The 21,745-nt window shown below is 50.4% G+C and overlaps 6 protein-coding genes across 6 annotated transcripts; 4 read left to right on the plus strand and 2 right to left on the minus strand.

Moving 5' to 3' along the window:
- Window positions 1-139: 139 nt before the first annotated feature.
- Window positions 140-3,610, plus strand: L3040_002545 (uncharacterized protein; the record flags this gene model as incomplete). The annotated part of the gene is made up of 8 exons (XM_007290641.2): window positions 140-278; window positions 659-923; window positions 973-1,469; window positions 1,525-1,733; window positions 1,795-2,822; window positions 2,893-2,974; window positions 3,136-3,279; window positions 3,497-3,610. 8 exons carry the CDS (start codon window positions 140-142, stop codon window positions 3,608-3,610), a joined length of 2,478 nt encoding a protein of 825 aa, XP_007290703.2.
- Window positions 3,611-4,839: 1,229 nt separating this feature from the next.
- Window positions 4,840-6,699, minus strand: L3040_002546 (uncharacterized protein; the record flags this gene model as incomplete). Its single annotated transcript, XM_007290640.2, has 3 exons — window positions 4,840-5,556; window positions 5,656-5,755; window positions 5,804-6,699. 3 exons carry the CDS (start codon window positions 6,697-6,699, stop codon window positions 4,840-4,842), a joined length of 1,713 nt encoding a protein of 570 aa, XP_007290702.2.
- A 1,626-nt stretch (window positions 6,700-8,325) lies between these two features.
- On the plus strand, window positions 8,326-10,096 carry L3040_002547 (uncharacterized protein; the record flags this gene model as incomplete). Its single annotated transcript, XM_007290639.2, has 2 exons — window positions 8,326-8,466; window positions 8,525-10,096. 2 exons carry the CDS (start codon window positions 8,326-8,328, stop codon window positions 10,094-10,096), a joined length of 1,713 nt encoding a protein of 570 aa, XP_007290701.2.
- Window positions 10,097-11,634: 1,538 nt separating this feature from the next.
- Window positions 11,635-13,418, minus strand: L3040_002548 (uncharacterized protein; the record flags this gene model as incomplete). The annotated part of the gene is made up of 3 exons (XM_007290638.1): window positions 11,635-11,692; window positions 11,774-13,124; window positions 13,175-13,418. 3 exons carry the CDS (start codon window positions 13,416-13,418, stop codon window positions 11,635-11,637), a joined length of 1,653 nt encoding a protein of 550 aa, XP_007290700.1.
- Window positions 13,419-13,899: 481 nt separating this feature from the next.
- On the plus strand, window positions 13,900-15,681 carry L3040_002549 (uncharacterized protein; the record flags this gene model as incomplete). The annotated part of the gene is made up of 2 exons (XM_007290637.1): window positions 13,900-14,172; window positions 14,224-15,681. 2 exons carry the CDS (start codon window positions 13,900-13,902, stop codon window positions 15,679-15,681), a joined length of 1,731 nt encoding a protein of 576 aa, XP_007290699.1.
- A 3,860-nt stretch (window positions 15,682-19,541) lies between these two features.
- Window positions 19,542-21,455, plus strand: L3040_002550 (uncharacterized protein; the record flags this gene model as incomplete). The annotated part of the gene is made up of 2 exons (XM_066155593.1): window positions 19,542-19,779; window positions 19,837-21,455. The coding sequence occupies 2 exons, from the start codon at window positions 19,542-19,544 to the stop codon at window positions 21,453-21,455; spliced, it is 1,857 nt and encodes a 618-aa protein (XP_066012579.1).
- Between the last annotated feature and the right edge of the window lie 290 nt (window positions 21,456-21,745).

A 21,745-nucleotide genomic window follows, 5' to 3' on the forward strand; every position in this document is an offset into this window, starting at 1 on the left:
TCTAGTTTCGAGCTCGGGCCCCACCTTATTTGCGAACACCAGCCCAGCTGAGCTCTCTCTCTCTAGTATTCCCAACTCATCTTGCTTGCATATACAGACTCCTCTTTGAACGGAATGAGCGTAAACCGATTATCTGGTGATGGCGAATCCAACGGCGGAATGGGAGAAGGTAGGGGACAAGTTCTACAGGAAGATCCAGCTCTACACGGCCGTTTTTGACCAGGACCTGGAGCTTGAGAACTATATTGTGGCAGGATGTTCTTATGGGGGTGCTATTGGTATGTGATTGATTGGTCCTGTTACCTCATAATTTTGGTTTTTTATTTCAGTTCATCGTATCAGTCTGTATCTTCTTTAATATTTCAGAGAAGAGAGTCTGTGGACTGCCGAGCCGCTTTCTGGCTATGGATCGATCAGTCATGTCTTCTCTCCTGGTGCAGCGGTTGGAGGAGATGGATTATACTTCATGAAATCCTTGTTCTCTCCGTTTATACCCATTGCGATCGTTTTTGGGTAGGAGGAAACTTCCAGGAGATCCATTGAAGCCCGTTTGATATTACACGGGTCTCGTGATGCTGCGTTGCTGCAATGCTACCTTGTTCTTGGTCTTTCTCATGCTTCCTGGACTATATTTGGCTAATTTCTCTGACTACCAAAGCCTTACATCGAGATGAGACAAAACTCCATTCATTCCGAGGCACCCAAGCCTCCAAGTCCAGCATCGACCTCTACAGTTGTGCCGGAAAACTCATCCGGAGCATCAACTGGGACAAGGGATCAATCAGAGGCTTAGGCTGGTCAGAAGAAGAGAAACTCATAGTTGTAACGGCGGATGGTATGTTCAGATGCTACGATATCCAAGGAGACTTTGCGCAGTTCTCACTCGGACACGGCGCTGAAGAACACGGCGTCACAGCTTGCAGGTCTGTACTCAGCTATGTATCTGTGAGAAAACGACTGAATTTGGAACAGATTCTACGGCGGCGGTTTCGTTGCTCTACTTTCAAATAACCATCTCATATCCGTCTCTCGCTATGACGAACCACGCCCGAAATTGCTAGCTCCGCCACCAGAGGGAGATGTTCATTCCTGGACGCTCATCGCTCCAGCATACACTCTTTCTCGGTCCGTGGAGGTTCTATTGAGCATAGGTCAAACGATTTATGTTGTCGATGCAACCGAAGCAGAAGATCGTATGCTGGATATTGGCCCCTTTACTCACATCAGCGTCTCTCCGAATGGAAGATTCGTTGCTTTGTACACTGAAACCGGAAAGGCATATGTCATCACCAGTGACTTCCAAAACAGACTTAGTGAGCACGATTCCAAATCGAGGATTCCTCCCAAGGATGTCCAGTGGTGTGGTAACGATGCGGTTGTCATTGCTTGGGAGGACGAGGTCCAGATCATTGGGCCTAGCAATGCAGCTGCAAAGTATTTCTATGACGGAAGGGTACATCTGATTGCAGGTAAGCATCCCTTCCACTATGCTATTCGGTGGGACTTTATGCTAAAGTATCCCAGACCACGATGGAGTCCGTCTCATCACGAACGAAGTCTGTGACTTTCTACAAAAAGTACCAGAAGTAACGGACGAAGTCTTCCGATTCGGCACAGGATCACCAGCCTCGATCCTCCTCGATGCTGTCGAGCAACTTGAGAACCAGTCCCCAAAAGCAGACGACAATATCCAGCTCATCCGCCCCAACCTCGTCGAAGCAGTAGACACCTGCGTACTCCCCCTCCCCTGTCCTCCCCTTTCCTTTCTCAAAGAAGCCGACTGACCCCCTCAAGGTCAAAGCAGCCGGCCAGGAATTCTCCATCCAACAGCAAAAACAGCTCCTAAAAGCCGCCTCTTTCGGGAAATCCGTCCTCGACATCTACAACAGCGACGATTTCGTCGACATGTGCGAAACCCTGCGCGTCCTCAACGCAGTCCGCTACTACGAGATTGGCCTTCCCCTTTCCTACGAGCAATTCTTACGTCTTACCCCTGAGAAGCTTGTTCAGCGGCTCATCAACCGCCGCGAGTATCTCCTCGCACTTCGCATCTCCTCCTACCTTCGCCTCCCCACGGATAGAATCTACGTATCCTGGGCCTCTCAAAAAGTGCGCGTCGGCTCCGAAGACGAAGACACAATTTGTCGTCTCATTGTCGAAAAACTGGCAGGGAAGCGAGGCATTTCGTTTGAGGAGATTGCTCGCGCAGCTTACGACGAAGGACGTGGCCGGCTCGCTACCGAACTGCTGAATCACGAGCCCCGAGCAGGAAAACAAGTTCCGCTCTTGCTCAGCATGGAAGAAGACGAGATCGCGCTCGACAAAGCTATCGAGAGCGGGGATTCAGACCTAGTGTTCTTTGTGCTGCTGCACCTGAAGAAAAAACTGCCTCTAGCGAGCTTTTTCAGGGTCATTAATTCGCGGCCCGTGGCGACTTCTCTCATCGAGTCTTCCGCCCAAGCCGATGACGCGGAGCTGTTGAAGGATCTGTATTATCAGGATGATCGGAGAACGGACGGAGCGAATGTCTTTGTGCGTGAGGCGCTTAGGCAGCCTGATTCCCGCACAGCTATTGATAAATTGGCATTAGCCGCGAAACTACTGTCCGAGTCAAAAGAGAATGCGGTGGAGCTGAAAGCATTGCAAGACGCGAGCTCGTTGCTGAAGATGCAGGAAGCGTTGGATCGGGACTTAACGGAGCATTTCACGGGACTGAGCGTCAATGAGACGGTGTTCAAGTTGATTCGATTGGGTTACTCAACCAGAGCGAAGAAAGTTATCAGCGAGTTCAAGGTGCCGGAAAAGACGGCGGCGTGGCTCAGGTATTTCCTATCTGATTCCTCTCCCACTCCTCCAACTCCATACCAACGACACATTACTGAAATTCAGCAGACTCCGCGCCCTAGTATCCGCGCGCTCCTGGCCCGAGCTAGAAGAGATGTCCAAAACCCGCCGCTCCCCAATCGGGTGGGAGGTATTTTCTTCCCATTCTCCTATTCCCTTGTCATTCTCAATAGCATTTCCACTCCCATTGCCGCATCCTCGGAAGTCCTTGAGAACTGTTCACTCTTCCTCCTCCCTCCTCTCACCATTCTCCAATCTCCAATTTCAGTTCACTAATATGCTCACACACAGCCCTTCTTTACCCTCATCCTCGCAGCCGGCAACCCCAAGCTCGCCAGCACATTCATCCCGAAAGCCGCGTCCTCATCCTCTCTCGAGCCTGGCGAAACAGTCGCCATGTACGAGAAGTGCGGGATGCGGGTTAAAGCCGCCGAGGTACGTTTCCCTTATTTTCTTCTTTCCCACATATCCCTTGCCATCCCATCTCATCCTATCCCACCCTACTCCGTACTCCCGCCGCCTGGTCACGCAATAAAAGGAGAACAAGCAAAACATACCCCCAGATAAAAGATCCACATAGAGAAAGACAACTCGTCGACGACCCGTATATATACAAAACATGTGTATATCTGCTAACCTACCCACTCTGCAGGAAGCAGTCAAGATCAAAGACATTGACGCTTTCGACCGTCTCCGAGCCGCCGCTGGCCTAGGCACGGCCGAGGGCCGCGAAATCGAGAGGCTAGGCGCGGCCTTGAAGCTGTGATCTATCTATTCACCTATCTATCTATGTCTCTTCCGAGACTCGTCCTATCCCCCGCCTCCCTATCTTTTTTTTCTCTAGAGATGGGGGACATAGGGTGGGTAGGAAGTGAGCTCTATGTCCTGGCCTGGCCTGGCCTGGCCTAGTCTAGCTGATCATGATCATGATCATAAGTCTTGACAGGGAGTGGGGAGGGAGGGAGTCTTGTTGGCAATCCATAAAAATCCATCCAAATCCATAAACCAGAGAAATCAGAATCCAGAAATCAACCCCCAACCTCAACCTAGGCCCCCAACAAGATCCAACGTTCTAATCTTAAAAGTCTCGTCGTAAATAAATTCATTCTCATTCCTCTCCACTTTTTTCATCTCTTCGAGAAATTCCTATGACTTACATAGATAGGTACCTACCTTACCTGATGTACCTTCATTCTCAAACCAGTCCTCGCTTCTTCTCTCAACTCCTTTCACGACTCCCTCCGTCCGCGGCCGGTTTGCATCCCGTCTTGATTTTCCATTCCATTATTATTACTATTACTTTTACTACTGCTTTTTATATACGATTCGAATCAAGTCCTTCGATTTACCATTCAAATCCCACCCTCCCCTCCTCTCCCCCCCTTTCCTCCTCTCCTCTCCTCTCCTCCTCTCCTCTTCTTCTCTTCTTCTCCTCTGCTTTCGCGCCAACTGACGCCCAGCCAGCCAGCTAGAGAGCGAGTAATTTTTTTCTTCTTCCCTTTCCTTTCTTGATCTGATCTTGATCCATTTATTAACTGATGTGTTCTTGATTAATTGATTGAGCCTCACTCAGCAGCCCCCCCCTTCCTCCACCCTTCCGCGAGCCTACCACCCATATGCAAACAAACGAATTTTACTCTCCTCCACTGCCCCATAGAGGCTATTATGATCTCATCTCATCTCATCTGTCCCGTCGGTAAAACCGCTCTGTAATTTACACAAATCTTGCTCCTGCTTGTTGCTCCAGCCCTACCTTGCCCCGTATGCAAAAAAGCAAAAACACAGAAAACAGAAAGCAAAAGGCAAAAAGCAAAAAGCAAACAGTACCACCCACCCCCGCGCCTCGCTAAATACATTAACACATGAGTCTCTCGGATCGCTTCTGTCATCTTGAAACCTCGCATCAGAACTCCCATGTCCGATCCTCTTATTCACATGATCTTGTTGGCACAGGGAAAATGCCGAATTCAAGAACCAGAACTAGGCGGGGGAAGTTCAAGCAAGCGGAGGAGTGTTAGTCACCCCGCCCACATTCGCCGGCTCCGCCACTCTCCCACCGGCCGATCGTCCAGCACTCCCGTCAAACACGAACGGGCCGATATCATTCCGCGGGGTCATTGGGCCCTCCGCCCCGGGGCCAGAGGTGGGACTCGGTGTACGTACTGAGCGGAGACGCGACCGCTCGTGTCCGTTATTTCCAGCTGCCTTCCTTGCAATGTTGACTGGAGGGACGGTAGCGTTGGATACAGCATGGTCCGGGTCCGAGTCTTGGGACGGGGAGGGAGACTCCTCAATATTGAGATAACCCATTCCCTCGACTCCTCTATGCACTACCTGGTCGGCACCGGAAGAGTCACTGACTTCTGCGACATCAACGTCGCTGTGGCTGCTGCGGTCGGGCTCGGAGTGGTCTTCCGCCTCGACTAGAATACCTGTATCCTCAGAAAGCATAGCTAGACGGTTGGAGGGTTCCTGTACTGCTGGGGCGGGTTCGACAGGTGGTGGAAGTTCAGATGTTGCATCCGCATCTCCGGCTTCTATAGCGTCCCAATCCGCGTTCGCAGAGGGATCGTCAAGTTCGGCTTCGAGGTCGGAAACGTCTCTGCAGTTGGGACAGGTGAAGTGTGGCCACATGGGACCGTTGATTATCACCCGGATACATTTGTAGTGCCAGGTGTGGGAGCACGGGGCAACGAAGAGGGATTGGCAGGGCTGGCGAGTTGTTAGGACGTTTGTACTCCCTAAGAGAATCGAGGATTGGGGAAGTCGTAGTGTGAAGGAACTTTGAAGATAAAGAGAGGTTCAACTCACAGCAATTGGCCCCAGGCAAATGGAGCAGTCCTGAGAGGATCCACCTGCAGTTGATCTTGGGGCGTTATTGAGCTCTCTTAGACGCTTGTGTGCTTGCACGCTGTCGAAATGTCAGCTTGGAGCAATCACAGAAAAGGGTATAACTGACTTGAAGCTGCTTGGTCCATTCTGCCACCCTTTGTTCAATTCTACCCTGATCTTCACACATCTGAAAATCATTTCCTCACCCCCTTTGAAGTCAATTCCTAGTTGTACGATATCTCCGTCATTTACTGGAAATGGTTTCGACTCATTACCTGGAGAGCTGAGTCGGATGTGATTTAAAAATGTGCCAGACGAGCTCTTGACATCCTTGATAAACCAGCGTCCTCCAGAGCACCAGAATTCACAGTGTCTTCTGCTGACTACCTTTGACTTGAATCCGACAGGGGCAGATGAAGGGACATTCGCTGCTTGCGTAGGGTGGCTGTCTCGCTCGGAATATCGGCCAACCTTGATTGTCTCCTTGCCAGTGGGTAGTATGCGGGCCATCGGGCTGAACAACAGTGATGGTCGCTGTGCTCGGGGGTCCTGATGGGCTGAGAAGCGTATGGAAGGCAGTTGGTGTGCCATGCCTCTCGCATTTTCATTCGCATCTGTTGCCAATGGAAGCTCCACCTGTTCTCCTCCATTTTCTGCCGGGGTATATGTAGGGCTCCCTGAGAAGTCTGCGGTGCGTGTGCGAGCCATCGAGGCCGTGAGGTCGGAAGCCAGGCCCGACGGGTTACTTCCAGACAAAACAGCAGATGATGAGCCGGTAGCAGTCGATTGTGGTTCTGTAGCAATGCGTGATACGGCACTCTGTCCTCCCACGGTTGGCAGCCAGCCACTGGTGCTTCCTAGAGGACTGTCGGAATTGCTCAATCGCGCAAAGGGGATGTCAGAGGGCATGCGTTGCGCACTAGGGGTAGACGAGCTGACAGCCTGTTGTTGAGGTGGTGCAGCAGCAGCAGTCGGAGTCGGAGCCGGAGCCGGAGTTGGCGAGCCCGCAGAATCCCTGGACATTGATGTCGAGGCCGGATAGCTCGTCGATCGACCCAGTGGTGTTGGGTGCTGCGGGGGGGTGGCGTAGTTGCTGCTGCTGCCGCTGCTGCTGCTGCTTTGGTTTGGAGGGTGCGAGTGATTTTGGCTGTGATGACTATCCCGCGATAAGATATGATTCTGGGTATAACTTCGTAGATAGCTCAGACCCCTCAGTCGGCCAGTCCGACCGGTGGGCGAAATTGGCGCGGCAGGGGACGGAGAGGCTGCCGACGTGATCCTCTCGAGATTCGGAACAGACCCTTGGGTCCACTGTGGTGGTGGTGGTGGTGGACTGGGGACCGAGGAATACATTGTTTGCATGCACGCTGTTCCTGGGCGGGCGGCCGGGAGGCTTTGAGGTGTAATGAGATGAGTTGAGTGAGAGGGAGAGGGAGAAGGGGGGAGAGTTTGTGTGAACGGGAGAGGTGGTGAGGTAGGTGAGTGGTGAGGTGAGTGGTGAGGTGAGTAGTGAGGTGAGTGGTGAGATGAGTGGTGAGTGGTGAGATTGAGGTGAGGTTGAAGTGAGGTTGAGGTTGAGGTGAGGTTGAAGGTGAGGGTGAGGTGAGGTGAGGTGAGTTAAGTTAAGCTGATTTGAGTTGGAGCTGAGAGGGGGAGAGGAGGTCGTAAATATCCGAGGCCGTGGCTCTGGCTTTTTTTGCTTTGGCGGGAAGATGTCTCAGTCTTCGATCGGTCGACCCAGCGCACTCGCTCGCTGGCTCAACAGACGGCGCTGGCTTATACGTACAAACGGATGTATAGATAATTAGATAGAAAGAGGCGAGTCAGTGAATGAATGAATGGGTAGGGATGGAGACGGTCAAGGTGTCAGCTGATGTGGGATGTACTGGTAGAGTGAGTTCTTTGATAAGCAGCGCAAGCATGACGGATGGATGGATGGATGGATGGATGGGATGATATCAATGCTATGTATATGTACGGGTACCGGTACCGGTATGCATGCCAGCCATGCCATGCTACCGCTGTTCATTCCATGCTACTGTAGGGACGAAGTATACTATACACTGCGTATACCTACTACCTATACCTACCGATGCTCTCTCTCTCTCTCTCTCTCCGCGCCAATAACAACAAGCAAACGACACCAACACCAGGACCAGGACAACTTCCGTCAGGACCAATTGCTAGAGGCTAAATGCTCATTGCTCAATGCTCAATGCTCAATGCCAAATGCCAAATGCCAAATGCTCAATGCCAAATGCTCCAGGTCGGAGGGGGAGAAGGGGGCCGGTTGGGCTGGGCAACCCGCTTAAGGGTCGGTAGATATGGTACCCCGTACCTAGGTACCTAAAATACTGTGTGCATCCGAGCGGGATGAAATACTCCGTAGGGCTATAAATACAATACAGAAACCTAGGTACTTTGATCGAACACACCCAACAACCTCGGTTAGATGTAACTAGCTTCGTAAAGGGCTGGCTTTATGCAGTACATAGACATGTCGATAATGTCTAGTCACGTGATAACAAATCGCGTCGGCTTGATTCTTAATAGCCGACATCTCGAGACGGAGGGAGAAAAAAAAAAAAGAGGATCGCTCTCTAGTTGCGTCGCTATCCAACGATCAACCAACCCACGCCGTCCTCCACCATGCTAAAGTGCTCTTCATCACAGTCCAGGACCCTCGCACGCGCATTCTCTCAGAGACCCATAATCCCTACTATATCCCCTTCCTTCCGCACCGGAAGCAGAAGCAGAAGTCTAGCGACCGTCGTAGAGCCCATACAGAAAGTACGCCTCGATTCGAATTTGCTCTTCCAAGCGCGGCGCATGGCTGACCGGACCACAGGACCCGGCAGAACTCGACCAAGTATCGACCTTACCAAATGGCATCCGTGTCGCGACGGAAGCCCTGCCAGGCCATTTCTCGGGCGTGGGTGTATTCGTCGATGCCGGCTCCCGATATGAGAACGACTACCTGAAAGGTACGAGCCACATCATGGACAGGCTCGCCTTCAAATCCACCCAGAAACGCACGGGTGACGAGATGCTGGAGGCGCTGGAGAGTCTGGGTGGGAACATACATTGCGCGTCTTCAAGAGAATCCTTGATGTACCAGTCCGCAACCTTCAACTCCGCCGTCCCAGCGACCCTGGCCCTGCTCGCGGAGACGATTCGGGAGCCGTTAATCACGCATGACGAAGTCAATGAGCAGGTGCAGACGGCAGCGTACGAGATTGGAGAAATCTGGTCCAAGCCCGAGCTGATCTTGCCGGAACTGGTGCATATGGCTGCGTTCAAGGACAACACGTTGGGGAACCCGTTACTGTGTCCGGCCGAGAGACTTAGGGAGATCACCAAGCCCGTGATCGAGACGTACAGGAATACGTTCTTTCGACCCGAGAGAATGGTGGTTGCGTTCGCAGGGGTCCAGCATGAAGAGGCTTTGCGATTGACGGAGCAGTATTTCGGGGACATGCCGAAATCAGAGACTCCTCTCCTCTCACAAGCAGGAGTTGCAACGTCTCCGGGCTCATACACCGGCCAAAGCAGCTCGGAATCTACGGCATCCCCGCCACCAGAAGAAGAGCCCTCCGGCATACTATCCCGCATGCCCTTCTTCACAAAAGCCACGAACACCGCCCCAACCTTAGCGCCCTCCCCAGCAGACATCACTAAATCCGCCAAATATACCGGCGGCTTCCTCTCCCTGCCCAACCTTCCCCCGCCAATTAATGCCTCCCTGCCACCCCTCACGCACATCCACTTGGCCTTCGAAGCCGTCTCCATCTCCTCAGAGGACATCTTCGCCGTTGCCGTCTTACAAACGTTACTCGGTGGCGGGGGGTCCTTCTCAGCCGGTGGGCCCGGCAAAGGCATGTACTCGCGCCTCTACACCAACGTGCTAAACCAGCACGGCTGGGTCGAGTCCTGCGTCGCCTTCAACCACTCCTACACGGATTCCGGCCTCTTCGGCATCACAGCCAGCTGCTCCCCGGGGAACGTGAGCAACATGCTCGATGTCATGTGTCGCGAGCTCCAAGCCCTGACCCTGGAATCGGGCTACCAAGCCCTTCAAGTCGCCGAAGTCAACCGCGCCAAAAACCAGCTCCGCTCAAGCCTGCTGATGAACCTCGAGAGCCGAATGGTAGAGCTCGAGGACCTGGGCCGGCAGGTGCAAGTTCATGGCCGCAAGTGGAGCGTGCGGGAGATGTGCAGGAAGATCGACGCGCTGACCGTGGAGGACCTGCGCCGGGTTGCGAGGACGGTCGTCACGGGCATGGTGCAGAACCCCGGGCAGGGCAGCGGGGCGCCGACGGTGGTGTTGCAGGAGGGCGAGGAGGAGGCGGTGACGAGGCAGCCGTTCAAGTGGGCCGATATCCAGGAGAGGATTTCAAGGTGGAAGTTGGGGAAGCGGTAGGGGGGGTTGGTGGGGAGGGGCTGTACGGATAGAGAAATGGAGCGATAGAGAAGAGGTGGGAGTGTATGTACGAATATATAATTGCAGCGAGTCCTCGCTCACTCATAGGTAGTAAGTAGTACCGTATAATACACTCACACTCACACACACACACACAGAGAGAGAGAGATAGACAGACAGACAGATGCGCAGAAGGGTAGATGACATAAGAAACAAAACAAACTTACAGACAGGCAGACAGACAGACAGACAGGGACATAACTCCAAAGAGACATAGGCAAGGTATACTCCGCACATGAACATACATCTCGGAAGAGATAGATGCACGTCTCGATACCACCACCACCAATCAAATACAATACATCAATTACATCACTGCCAAACTCCCACTCCAACACCCTTGACTTCAACCGCTCGGTCTATCCCTGCGCTTAAAATTCTAAATCTTTAATTATCATTTCTTTTTCATTTTTTTGGGATTGAAAATTTTTTCTTTCAGACTTTTTTTTTTAAAACTTTTTTTTGAGACTCTTTTTTTTTGAGACTCTTTTTTTTGAGACTCTTTTTTTTGAGACTCTTTTTTTTGAGACTCTTTTTTTTTTTAAGACTTTTCATTTGACACTTTTTGTGAAAGAGAGGGAGACTGAAAGTGAAACGATTACATCTTTTCAAACCAAATCGAAAAAATATTTATCACATCGTGGTCATCGTGGTCATCGTAGGCCCCAGGTCTGAGAGGGGTGAGATGTGGGAGTATGGAAGTATGGAAGTATGGAAGTAATAGATAGATAGATAGATAGACAGGTAGGTAGGTAGGTGAATCCATACATGTGTGTGTATGTAGGTATACACATGTGTAAGCCTACCTACCTATGTAGTCTAAATTATCCCCCCCTCACTCCCCCCTTTTTTTTTGGTCATTTACTTGACTTTATCTCATTTCACTTCACTTCACTTCATTTCACTTTATTTCACTTCACTTCACTTCATTTCACTTCATTTCACTTCACTTCATTTCACTTCACTTCATTTCACTTCACTTCATTTCATTTCACTTCACGTAAACAATATATATAAACAATATATATATATATATTTCGTGTTTGTAAAAATTTTGGGTTTCATTTACTTCACTTTAGCTCGCTTCTAGTTCCGGTTCCAGTTCCGGTTCTATCACTGCGCATACCAAGAAAGAACGGGAGAGAGAGAGAGAAGCAAAAGAGAACCTTCAGAGAGGGTATATGATCATACCTATATATCTTCAAATCTTGAATAGAATTTTTTTTTTTTTTTTTGGTTTTGATAAATGTCAACGCATCTCAGGATCGAGTCTTTGAAAATGAAAATAGAGGGAAATAAAAATGACATCGGCGTTCTAAACTTACACCTTAGTGATAGCACATACACACACGTACACACCCACAGAAATTTCCCTACTCGGACGCCTGCAATGCCTGATTTGTTTGTACCCCCCCTAGACCCAAACCCTAAGCCCACGGCCAGAACAGAACAGCACAGAACAAAACCGGCCGGACCTTCTATGAAATTTCCTTGACGTTGCATTGCCATCCGGAGCCCTTTGCTAAGAGGGGAAGACTACCACAAAATTAGCAATCATAAATTCTCGAGCTTTTTGATAAAAGGGGAAGGTGACAGGAGGGAAAGAGAGAGGTTTACCTAGCGCCCAAACACCACCCGAGCTCGTTCCCCTTGATCTTCTTCGCAATCTTGATTTCGCGGTCAATCGGCATCTCGTAGCCCGTGTGCAGGAGCGCCAGCATGAAGTTCAGGTCGAGACAGTGCTCCGGGCGGCCCTGCAGCTCCTCGATGGCCTTCGGCACACTGGTGAAGACGTCCCAGCTGCTCTCGCCGCCGCAGACTTGCTCGGCCAGGCGGTGCATCTCTTTCAGCGTGAAGGATTCCGGCATGCCAAGGGGCTCGGTGCGGTCGTAGAAGTACGAGAAGGCGTAGATATCTTCTTGGCTAAATGTCTTCTCGAGAGAGGGCTGGTGGATGCCATTGAATGAGCAAGGGGCGAGCGAACAATCTTTTTCTTTGAAAAGGATCTTCTCCGCGAGCTTGCGGCATTGCGCTGGTGCTGGGGACGAAGGGCCTGTCATGTTGACGCTGATTGACTCTCCGAGCGAGTGGCCTTTTGAGAGCTTGACTTCGACGGTACGGGCCATGCCTGGCGCAATACAAGGGTTGATTACTGGCTGCGAGGTCCAGGAGGAATCTGTAGAAGACGAGTCGTGGATGTCTTCGATTAGGGTCCTGTGGATGGATTCACGTGCGGACATGAGCCCGTAGCCGAGATGAGAGTGTTGGTAAAGCTCGAAATTGCGGCCACCAAAATTGAGACTGTATTTGTGGTCTCCCTCGGCCATTTTCTCGGGAGCTGCACCTTTGAAGGTTGGCTCGAACACGATTTGAGTAGATCCTCCACCCAGGTCAAAGACGGCTGCTGTATCACTGTGGTCGGGTCCTCCAATCTTGCCGAGGAGATAGTTGGTCGTGATCCATGCGTACACGCCCTCATCTTTACCTTCCATAATGACGACGCCGTTTTGCTCCTTAGAGACGACTGGGAAGGGGTACTTGGTCTCCAGTCGGGTTCGTACGGCATCCAATATCTTCTGGCTCATTTCCGGGCCAAGTAGACGAAGTCCAGCAGTCGCCTTGACTGCGACGGGCGTGCAGCGCTTGTAGCTATCGGGAACGGATTCCATGGCAACATCCATGAGGACATCCAGACTTTGCGCAGCTCCCTCGGCATCAGTCTTGTAGGAGCTCAGCCCTGATCCACCAGGCTTCTTCTCGGTCATCTTGAACACCTCATCCTCGAGCTCTGGTGTCGAGCCACAGTTGTTAAATCGGTATACGTGGATTCGAGACCCGGTACTACCCGCATCGATCATGAGCGCATATTGGATCAGCGGCTTTGACTTGTCGCTGGACTTTGAGCACTTCGTCGTTCCAGCTTTTGGGTCGGTAACCGTCTGTCCTCCTGCATTTCCTACACTTGAAACTGCGCATCTATTAGTCGACGATCGCCCTCGTATTGTGATAATCCCCTACCTCCACCGATCGCATCTGTCCCCGACGGAGACAGGTAATAAATTAAGAAGACGATGAAGACCAAGACACCCCCCGTCTTCAAATATCTGGATCGCTGACTTTGCGTCATCCAGGCGGTTTTTATGCTCTCCAGCTTGGCTGCGGCGCTCTTGTTTGCGCCCGTCGTCGTGTATCGGTTTGGCTTTTCGAATGGGTCGAATGCAGGAGCGTTTCGGGTCGGCAGGGACACTGAAGTTCGTCTCATTCGGGGAAGTTGGATCAGCGCACAATCGCCGGACTTGTAAATGTTTGGATGTCGTTAATGTCGATGTAGAGAGCGTGTGGATTCGAGGAAAGGGTCGAGGACGGCGATGTAAGGGGGCGGGTCATGTCATTGGGAAGGGGGAGATGACTGTCTGTCAAAGCAAAGTGAAATGTCCATCTTTTTTTGGGTCACGATCTTCGGCGATAAGATAAGTAAAACCCGACGCGGGATCCTGTCGCGTCACCGAGGTAAGCCTGGGACATGGCATTGAATACGAAGTAGGAAGAATATAAAAGAACAAAACAACATACAGAATCGACATACTTTTGGTTTGAAAGATCCTATACTACACCCCCCTACCCTACATACCTCTTACAACTTACTGTCAAATTGTTTCCAAGTCAAGTCAAATTGCCACATCCCTACGACTGACCCTCAACTCGTTACCTACACATCAACATCGATATCAACATCGCCACAGATGGAAGTCCAGCTTTACGTCTATGATCTCAGCAATGGAATCGTACGTCATTTCTCACACGCCTTTATTGGGACCCAAATAGATGCTGTCTACCATACCTCAATAGTCTTGGAAGGTATCGAGTACGCCTACGATGGAGGAATTCGAACCGCAGACCCAGGACGGACTCATCTGGGCCCGCCAATGCAGATTCTGGACCTGGGCACCACCAACCTCCCTATGGATGTGATAATGGAGTATCTGGAGTCCTTGAGGGACATCTTTACGGCGGAGGTGAGGAAATGCATCCAGAACACCACGCGGCGCACAGAACTGATCAAGTAGGCTTATGATCTCTGGTCACATAATTGCAACAACTTCAGCAATGACTTTGCCACTTTCCTCTTGGGTCAAGGAATCCCCGAGCATATCACAAACCTTCCGCAGTCCGTCCTTAATACTCCTCTGGGACGAGCCTTGGTACCACAGATCAACCAAATGGCAGCACGCAGGCAAGGGCCGAACGGTGGACTTTTGGGCATCAAAGACACAGTGGAACCCCCAAAGACTGGGCAACAACGAGCCTTGACTGTGAGGGAAGTAGCTGGGATGGCCACTCTCGATAAACTGCTCGAGGAGGCCAGTACATCTTGCGCTATTATCTTCTTTACTTCGAAGAGCTGCGCTCCATGCATAAAGCTGTACCCTGTGTACCACGAACTAGCAATCCAAGCAGCACACAAAGCCATTTTGATCAAAGTCGACATCTCAAGAGCCTATGACATTGCAAACAAATACGGCATTAGATCAACGCCTACGTTCATGACGTTTCTGCACGGCAAGGAGGAGAATCGGTGGTCTGGGTCTGACCCGGCTACGCTCAGAGGCAATGTCAACATGCTGATGCAAATGGCATGGCCTGCACATCCTCACGAGTCTCTCCGTCTACCAGCTTTACGCTGTGCTAATTTGGAGCCAATCTTGTACAACAAACTGCCTCCGTTAGATAAGCTCAAGGCAAAGATGGGCCCATCTGCAGAAGACCCGGCAATAGCCAGTGTCGTGCACTTCGTAGCTGCCCGCGCAGAACACGGCGCAGCAGAAGTCACCCTCCCTGACCTCGATGCCTTCAGTCGCTCCCTTCGGCATGTCTCTTTAACCCTGCCTCCCGCTACTATGTTCGCTCTTGTAGACCTCGTCCGCGTCGCTCTCGTTGATCCTCGCCTATCCGGGTACTACGCCGAAGAAAAAAAGCATATCACTATCGCACCCCTCATCTCCCATGTCAATGCCCTTCCATCCAAAGATTGCCCCTATTCCCTCCGCCTCGTCGCCCTCCAGATGTCCTGCAACCTATTCACCAGCCCGCTCTACCCAACTCACATCCTCAACTGCAGCACGCTCACCAATCCTCTCGTCACACTGATAACAACCAGTTTGCTCGACGACACACACCACATCGTGCGCGTCGCAGCCGCCTCTCTCGCCTTCAATATAGCCACCGCAAACTCCAAGCTCCGTCTCGAAGAGCACTTGGAATCCCTTCCTGAAGGCGACCAAGTCGAGCTCGGGGCTAGTCTGCTGGAAGCCATCAGCGTAGAAGAAGATAGTGCAGAGGCGCTGAAGGGGCTCCTGCTCGCGTTTGGGTACTTGGTGTATTGTGCACCAAAGGGGGGCGAGCTGGTTGATTTACTGAAGGCCATGGATGCAAAGGGAACGGTGCTTGGGAAGGCGAAGAGATTTCCTGAGGAGGCGCTGGTGGGAGATATTGGAAATGTTCTGTTGGGTCAAGGGTTAGAGTGAGGAAGGGGGAGGGCTGGAGTAGAAGGCTATATCGGAAAGAGAGCGGCGCTCTTTGAATTGGTAATGAAGTTATGATTCCCATTGATCATTCTGACCTTGCTCCGTGAGATGCTGGCCGCAGCTACGGACGGGTTTCATGGTCTTTTCCTTGCATTTCTTTCCACTCCTTCCGATGCATGTCCGTCCATCCCTTTCAAATATTCGTTGTGTCTTGGGGTGTAAGTGGTATGCATATGTATATACTACACAAGGTGCAATGATCTGCAGCTCTGCTCTATTCTCTGCTTCTCATTCTCCCTCTCAATCCACCTCACACACGCTTCTCCGTGCCTTTTCTGCCTCTTCTCCTTCTTCTGCTGCTACCGCACGGTACAGTAAGCAGGGTAAGTAAAGTAGGTAATGTAACGAGCTTTGGCCTAAATCAAGCTTGGCAGTGGGAGAGATGTTGGGTCAGAATATATTGTAAGAACGATCGAGATATTGATCAACGTAATCCATCTACCTACCTATATTGCAGGACCATTATAATTTGCAAGCTCTTGTCTGTATCATGTATGCGTGTATATATATTTCTGGACTAGGGACTTGATAATGCTTGCTTGTGTAACGTGTTTCTGACTTGGTGATACGGTGTGCTTGGCTACTTGCATTCGAGTCTTTTTTGTATCGAAAGAGGGCTTTGGAAGGGAGAGGAGAGAGAGAAGAGGAGTAGCAGAAGAACAAGATCAGGGAGAGATAATAGAACTAAACTGGGGGAGGGAGGAAGTGGGGGGAGAAGAGCCAGCTAGGTAGCTAGCTACTTTGCTGGCCCTTTCTTTTGAATCTAGAATTGAATCGCTATTTAGCGTCTCATACCAAAACTTTATACACATATTTTGAACTCATGTATACTGTCTTTTCTTCTCCGTGTTATGTTTACTTCCTTTTTTATCTCCGTGAGAAATAGCTCGGTGCTCCTCAGAGAAGGTTTCTAGGATTTACTACCCCCTTGCTGTATGGTGAGATACCCACGGCTAATGAGTTGCATCGATGGATGTGATATCATCGAAACCTGAACTACTTATCACCGATTTTACCTGCCACATTTATAATATATGGCTTAAATCTGATGGTATTAGATAATGATGGTATTAAATAAATAGGGGTTACCATTCAAGCCACGTGATCATCTCTTGCTCGGCTAAATCAGGGGCTTCTCAACATCAGATTCTGGACTGTCCATCCTTGTGAATCGGCAAATGAGAGGATATAGGGGGAAATTTATATCTTCAAAGGCTGTATGTTTGCATTTCACCGGTAAACGATACGGGTAAATGCGGAATGCGGGAGTCAAGCGTGGGATTCTGGCATCTCGAGTAGTTTTGCATGGATGTATGTCACGAAAGGCTAGTGCGTAGAGATAAGTTAAAATTTCGCGGCTCTTCCAGTTCTGACGATGCGATGAGCTGGGGGAGTGGGATGTTTAGCAGCTCTCGTAATGTAAATTGTCGGTACTTGGAGGAAATTGATTGTGATATCTAGAGGAGATCATGATTTTGCGCGAGGGTCTGTGTTGCTTTCATCATTTACTTTGGGCCGCTTATAATAGAGTATATCGTGGTCTCGGCGCTTGGGGACTTGGTGGCTCTGGGATTCTGGGGTAATGGTCGGCCGCTGTGCAGATGGGAGTTTGATTTGCTGTCATGGCGGATGGAGGTGTGACGACTTGGAAGCTGCGCTGTGCTTGGGAGTTAGTGATCGGGAGCTTGGAAGAAGGAAGGCAAAGGCAGCGCAAGATCTGGATCTGGCTAGAGATGTTTATGTTTTGGCTCACATAGACACAGATAATTGGAAAAAGGTGGGCCATGTAAGACTTGGCTGCTGGCGAGTGTTCAGTTTTAGCTTGCGAATGCGGCTTACCCATGAGACTCAAGGCAGTCGCAGGCGAGCTCCAGCAGGCGCGCAGCTGTATATACGAGGTATTACTAGCATGTACACGCATTTAAGGCTACAGCAACTCGATTCCTGATGCGCATTCTCCTCCATCCCAAAACAAGGTCCAGGAGAAGCACAGCGAAGTACGTCGACTCCTGTTGCGCCGCTGCATCCGCATGCTCGTCTCCAGCGCAGTCAAGGTCCACTCCCTGTATCAGGAGTAAAACAATAGCATGATTCTTCATATCATACAGTCACCTCTGACTGCTAATGCATAAACTTTTATTTCGCACCAGAACTCCTTACATTTGACAGCTTAAACTTTCTACAACCATAAGCTTTAGTAAATAACAATTAAGCACCTTGTGATAACAAGAAACAGCTTATACATATAGGAAGATTGTATTTTGTATTCGTTATTTAGTAGAGTAGATTAAAACAGAAATATAGAAAGTTGGCTTTCGTTTAACCATAGAATAAGTCTAAAAAATGACCGACTTCAGGTTCATCTTTTGTACCTAAGTCTACTAAAGAAGCAGATTTAAGTTTGACGATTTCAATTGAATACTTCCCTGGAAATAGAATTAACAAACACCTGCTAATGCTGATTTTCTTTCGAAGTGTTGACCCTTAGTTTTGGTGCGAAAAGCGGTTCTATGCATTAGCAATTACTTAGTACTGTATAGAGCTGAGTAGCCTTGATCATAATCTTGTAGTATAGCTGATCCGGTGTATTGTATTAATTGATGCTCTCTTTGGTTCAGGTTTGCCTGTTCCTATAGCAGGAGCGACTTCCTTTTCGTGAATCGCTGCACCCGGGCATATTTCTGCAGTACACAAGATCTCAGTTCACCGCAGGCCTTTCAGAATCAAATTCTCTACGACAAGAACCTGTAGTGGCTAGATTGACTTGTGACTTCGAAACGGCAGGCTATTGCTCGCTTCATCAAATGCAAAAGAGGTGGAGAGTTGAAAAGCTACATCAATCAGCTCGGTCTAGTTGAGAAGGGATTGTGCCCCACACTCGTTCAACTGTACGCGAAGAGTAAGCAAAGCAAGCAAGCAGGTCAAGCAGATAGGGTTAAGCAAAAACATTATCCAAAGCAGAGCAGAGCAGGCCAGAGGGACAAGAGAAGATGTTTGTTGTCTGTACACATTCCTTTGTTCGCTTACTCCAAGCTCTTTGCAGCGAATGCTGGTTAGTCAAACAAGTGATCCAGGATGGGTTGAGTAACGCTTTTTGAGGCGTCTATTTAATACTCGAGCTCAATTCTAGTCAAGAATATGATCAAAGTTTCATAAGAAACTCTTCGCACAGTTCTGCTGGTTGAAAGACCTTTTGCTCAGAGGCTCGCTAGCATTTCAGATAGCAGTACCGTGAGAAGATTGTAAGCAATAAAGACTTAAATGTCGTTGAGTAGATAAGGTAAAGTCCGATGGGCTTATTGCAGGCAGGTCTTAAGTTGAATGGTGGGTGGCTTCGGTTCGGGGGAGGGTGGTAAGTAATCAAGCTGATGAATGTAATAGTAGCTCTCCAGTTCAGGAATCTGAATCAGCCAAAGTGATGCTAGTCAATCCCGTGATATTTTATCTTTTAGTGGAGTTCAATTCAACTGAGGGGTAACGTTGATGAGACAAACCCGTTGTGGCCCGCATGCCACAGAGGGAAGTAAACAGGCCACGTGCCGTACCTTACTTAAAAAGGATTGTGATTTACAAAATCTCAACTTAGTTCACTTCTTCTGTCAACACCAATGCATCCGTCCCTTCTAATAAACAGCACCTCTCTAATCAATGCGAATGTCACTCAGTCCCTTGATCCATCACGTTTGGAGTACGTGACCGACGCGCCGACCAGAAAAGTTTGAGCGACCCCTGTACTAGAATCGTCCCGCCAACATAACGCGATCCAAGTCAATAATAACAGTACTATAACCCGAGAGCTTATGTACAGCAATCTTCGACTGCGCTTCCGCACAACCATTCAAGACATCACCAATATCCTGATTGGCATGGCTCTGGATCCCCGACTGATGCCTGGCGTGGCCGCGGAAATGCGCTCAGTGCGATCCACGGCTTCGACACCGAGTTTACGATCGCGGGGGAGTGATATGACGATAGGGAGAGATGCGCCGGGAGGAAATGTCAGAGTGGTGGTTCGAGTGCGGGCATTTCTTCCGAGAGGTATAGATGGAATCGCTCCCGGATGGAGAGTGGAAGACGATGCTAATGATTGCGTAGAGATTGAGAGAGGTGCGGAGTGCTTGATTGAGATGAATCCCAAAACCCAGGCAACAAAGCTTCTCGTACCGAATGACACCGACCCAGCCAACTCCCGTTCCAAGACGCGGAAGGTCTTCGAGGAGAAGTCTTTCACGTTCGACAATTCTTTCTGGAGTCACAATACGAAGGACGAGCATTATGCCCACCAGGAGGATGTCTACAATAGTCTGGGAGAGGAGTTCTTGGACCACAACTTCGAGGGCTACCACACTTGCATCTTCGCATACGGCCAAACGGGTTCTGGGAAGAGTTACACTATGATGGGCACGCCTGATCAACCTGGACTGATCCCAAGAACCTGCGAGGACCTGTTCCAACGAATCGAAGCCGCGCATGAAGAAACCCCGAATATCTCCTACACTGTCCGAGTTTCCTACTTCGAGGTCTACAACGAGCATGTTCGCGACCTGCTGGTCACCCAGCAACCCGGCCAGCCCCCTTATTATCTCAAGATTCGAGAGTCACCCACTGAAGGGCCGTATATCAAGGATTTGACCGACGCACCGGTCCGCAACATCGCGGAGATCTTGAAGCACATGAAGAACGGAGATGCTCAGCGCACGACGGCCAGCACGAAGATGAACGATACTAGTAGCAGAAGTCACTCGGTCTTTACAATCATGCTAAAGCAAATCCACCATGACATGGACACGGACGAGACCACGGAACGAGTGGCTCGAATCCGGTTGGTCGATCTGGCTGGCAGTGAGCGCGCAAAGTCAACAGAAGCAACTGGTGCACGACTCCGTGAAGGAAGCAACATCAACAAATCTCTAACAACTCTCGGCCGCGTAATTGCGGCACTGGCAGACCCAAAGCAACAACGCCCCGGAAAGCGAAGCAAGGATGTCGTACCGTACCGTGACTCGATCCTCACCTGGCTGCTCAAGGATTCGTTGGGAGGAAACAGCAAGACGGCAATGATCGCCTGCATCGCCCCCTCGGACTATGACGAGACCCTGTCCACGCTCCGCTACGCTGACCAGGCGAAGAGGATCCGCACCAGAGCTATCGTCAATCAAGACCATGTCTCTGGCGCGGAGCGCGACGCCCAGATTACTGCTATGGCTGAAGAGATCCGCCTCCTCCAGATGAGCGTCTCCGACACTCGTCGTCGTGAGAAGGAGGACAGAGCACAAGAGGAGAGGCTGGAGGATTACCAGACGCGAGTGTTGGCTATGCAGCGCTTGATGGAGGAGAAGGGCATGGTAGCCGAGGGCAAGATCCGCAGTCTGACAACCGAGAACGAGGCCCTGAGACTGCATCTCAAGCTTGCTCTCGACAGTCTGAGAAACCCGATCGAGGTCCGCAGTACACGGAACAGCATGCGTGTGCCGAGTATGGGGGCTGGCGAGGAGAGTGGCGAGAGTAAGGAGAATGGTAGCGCGAAGGGGCCGGTGCAGGAAGAGTACAGTGACGACGACGAGGGTGTTGATCTGACGGAGCACGAGGAGAAGGCGACCGAGACGCAGGAATTCATGAAGACGCTGCTGAGAGACCTGGATTTGTTCAAGCGGAAGATTGGGCACGATAAGGAGCGGTTCCTGGCACCGCTCAAGGAGGGAGTATACGTTTGATTGGGGAGGCGGGAGGGTGGCCTGGAGGAGCATTGAATGTTCGAGGGCGGCGGCGCTCTGGAAAGTGCACTCTGTCTGGTCATGAATAGCGAAGGGATGTGATTTTGGGCAGCGATGGTGTCCGGAGTCTTTCTTCAGGTCACATATTATGCTATGGATAGCAAGAAGAGGTAGTCTCTTATAGGTAGGGTAGGTAGGTATAGTCACGAAATGCAGGGTCCCTGATCATGCAGAGGAGTCTGTAAATTCAGCAACGATGTGATGAACCCGTGATACCTTCTTTTCTTGTA

Source organism: Drepanopeziza brunnea, assembly GCF_022702325.1.
Source record: "Drepanopeziza brunnea f. sp. 'multigermtubi' strain 214-2 chromosome Unknown ctg3, whole genome shotgun sequence".
Taxonomy (NCBI): domain Eukaryota; kingdom Fungi; phylum Ascomycota; class Leotiomycetes; order Helotiales; family Drepanopezizaceae; genus Drepanopeziza; species Drepanopeziza brunnea.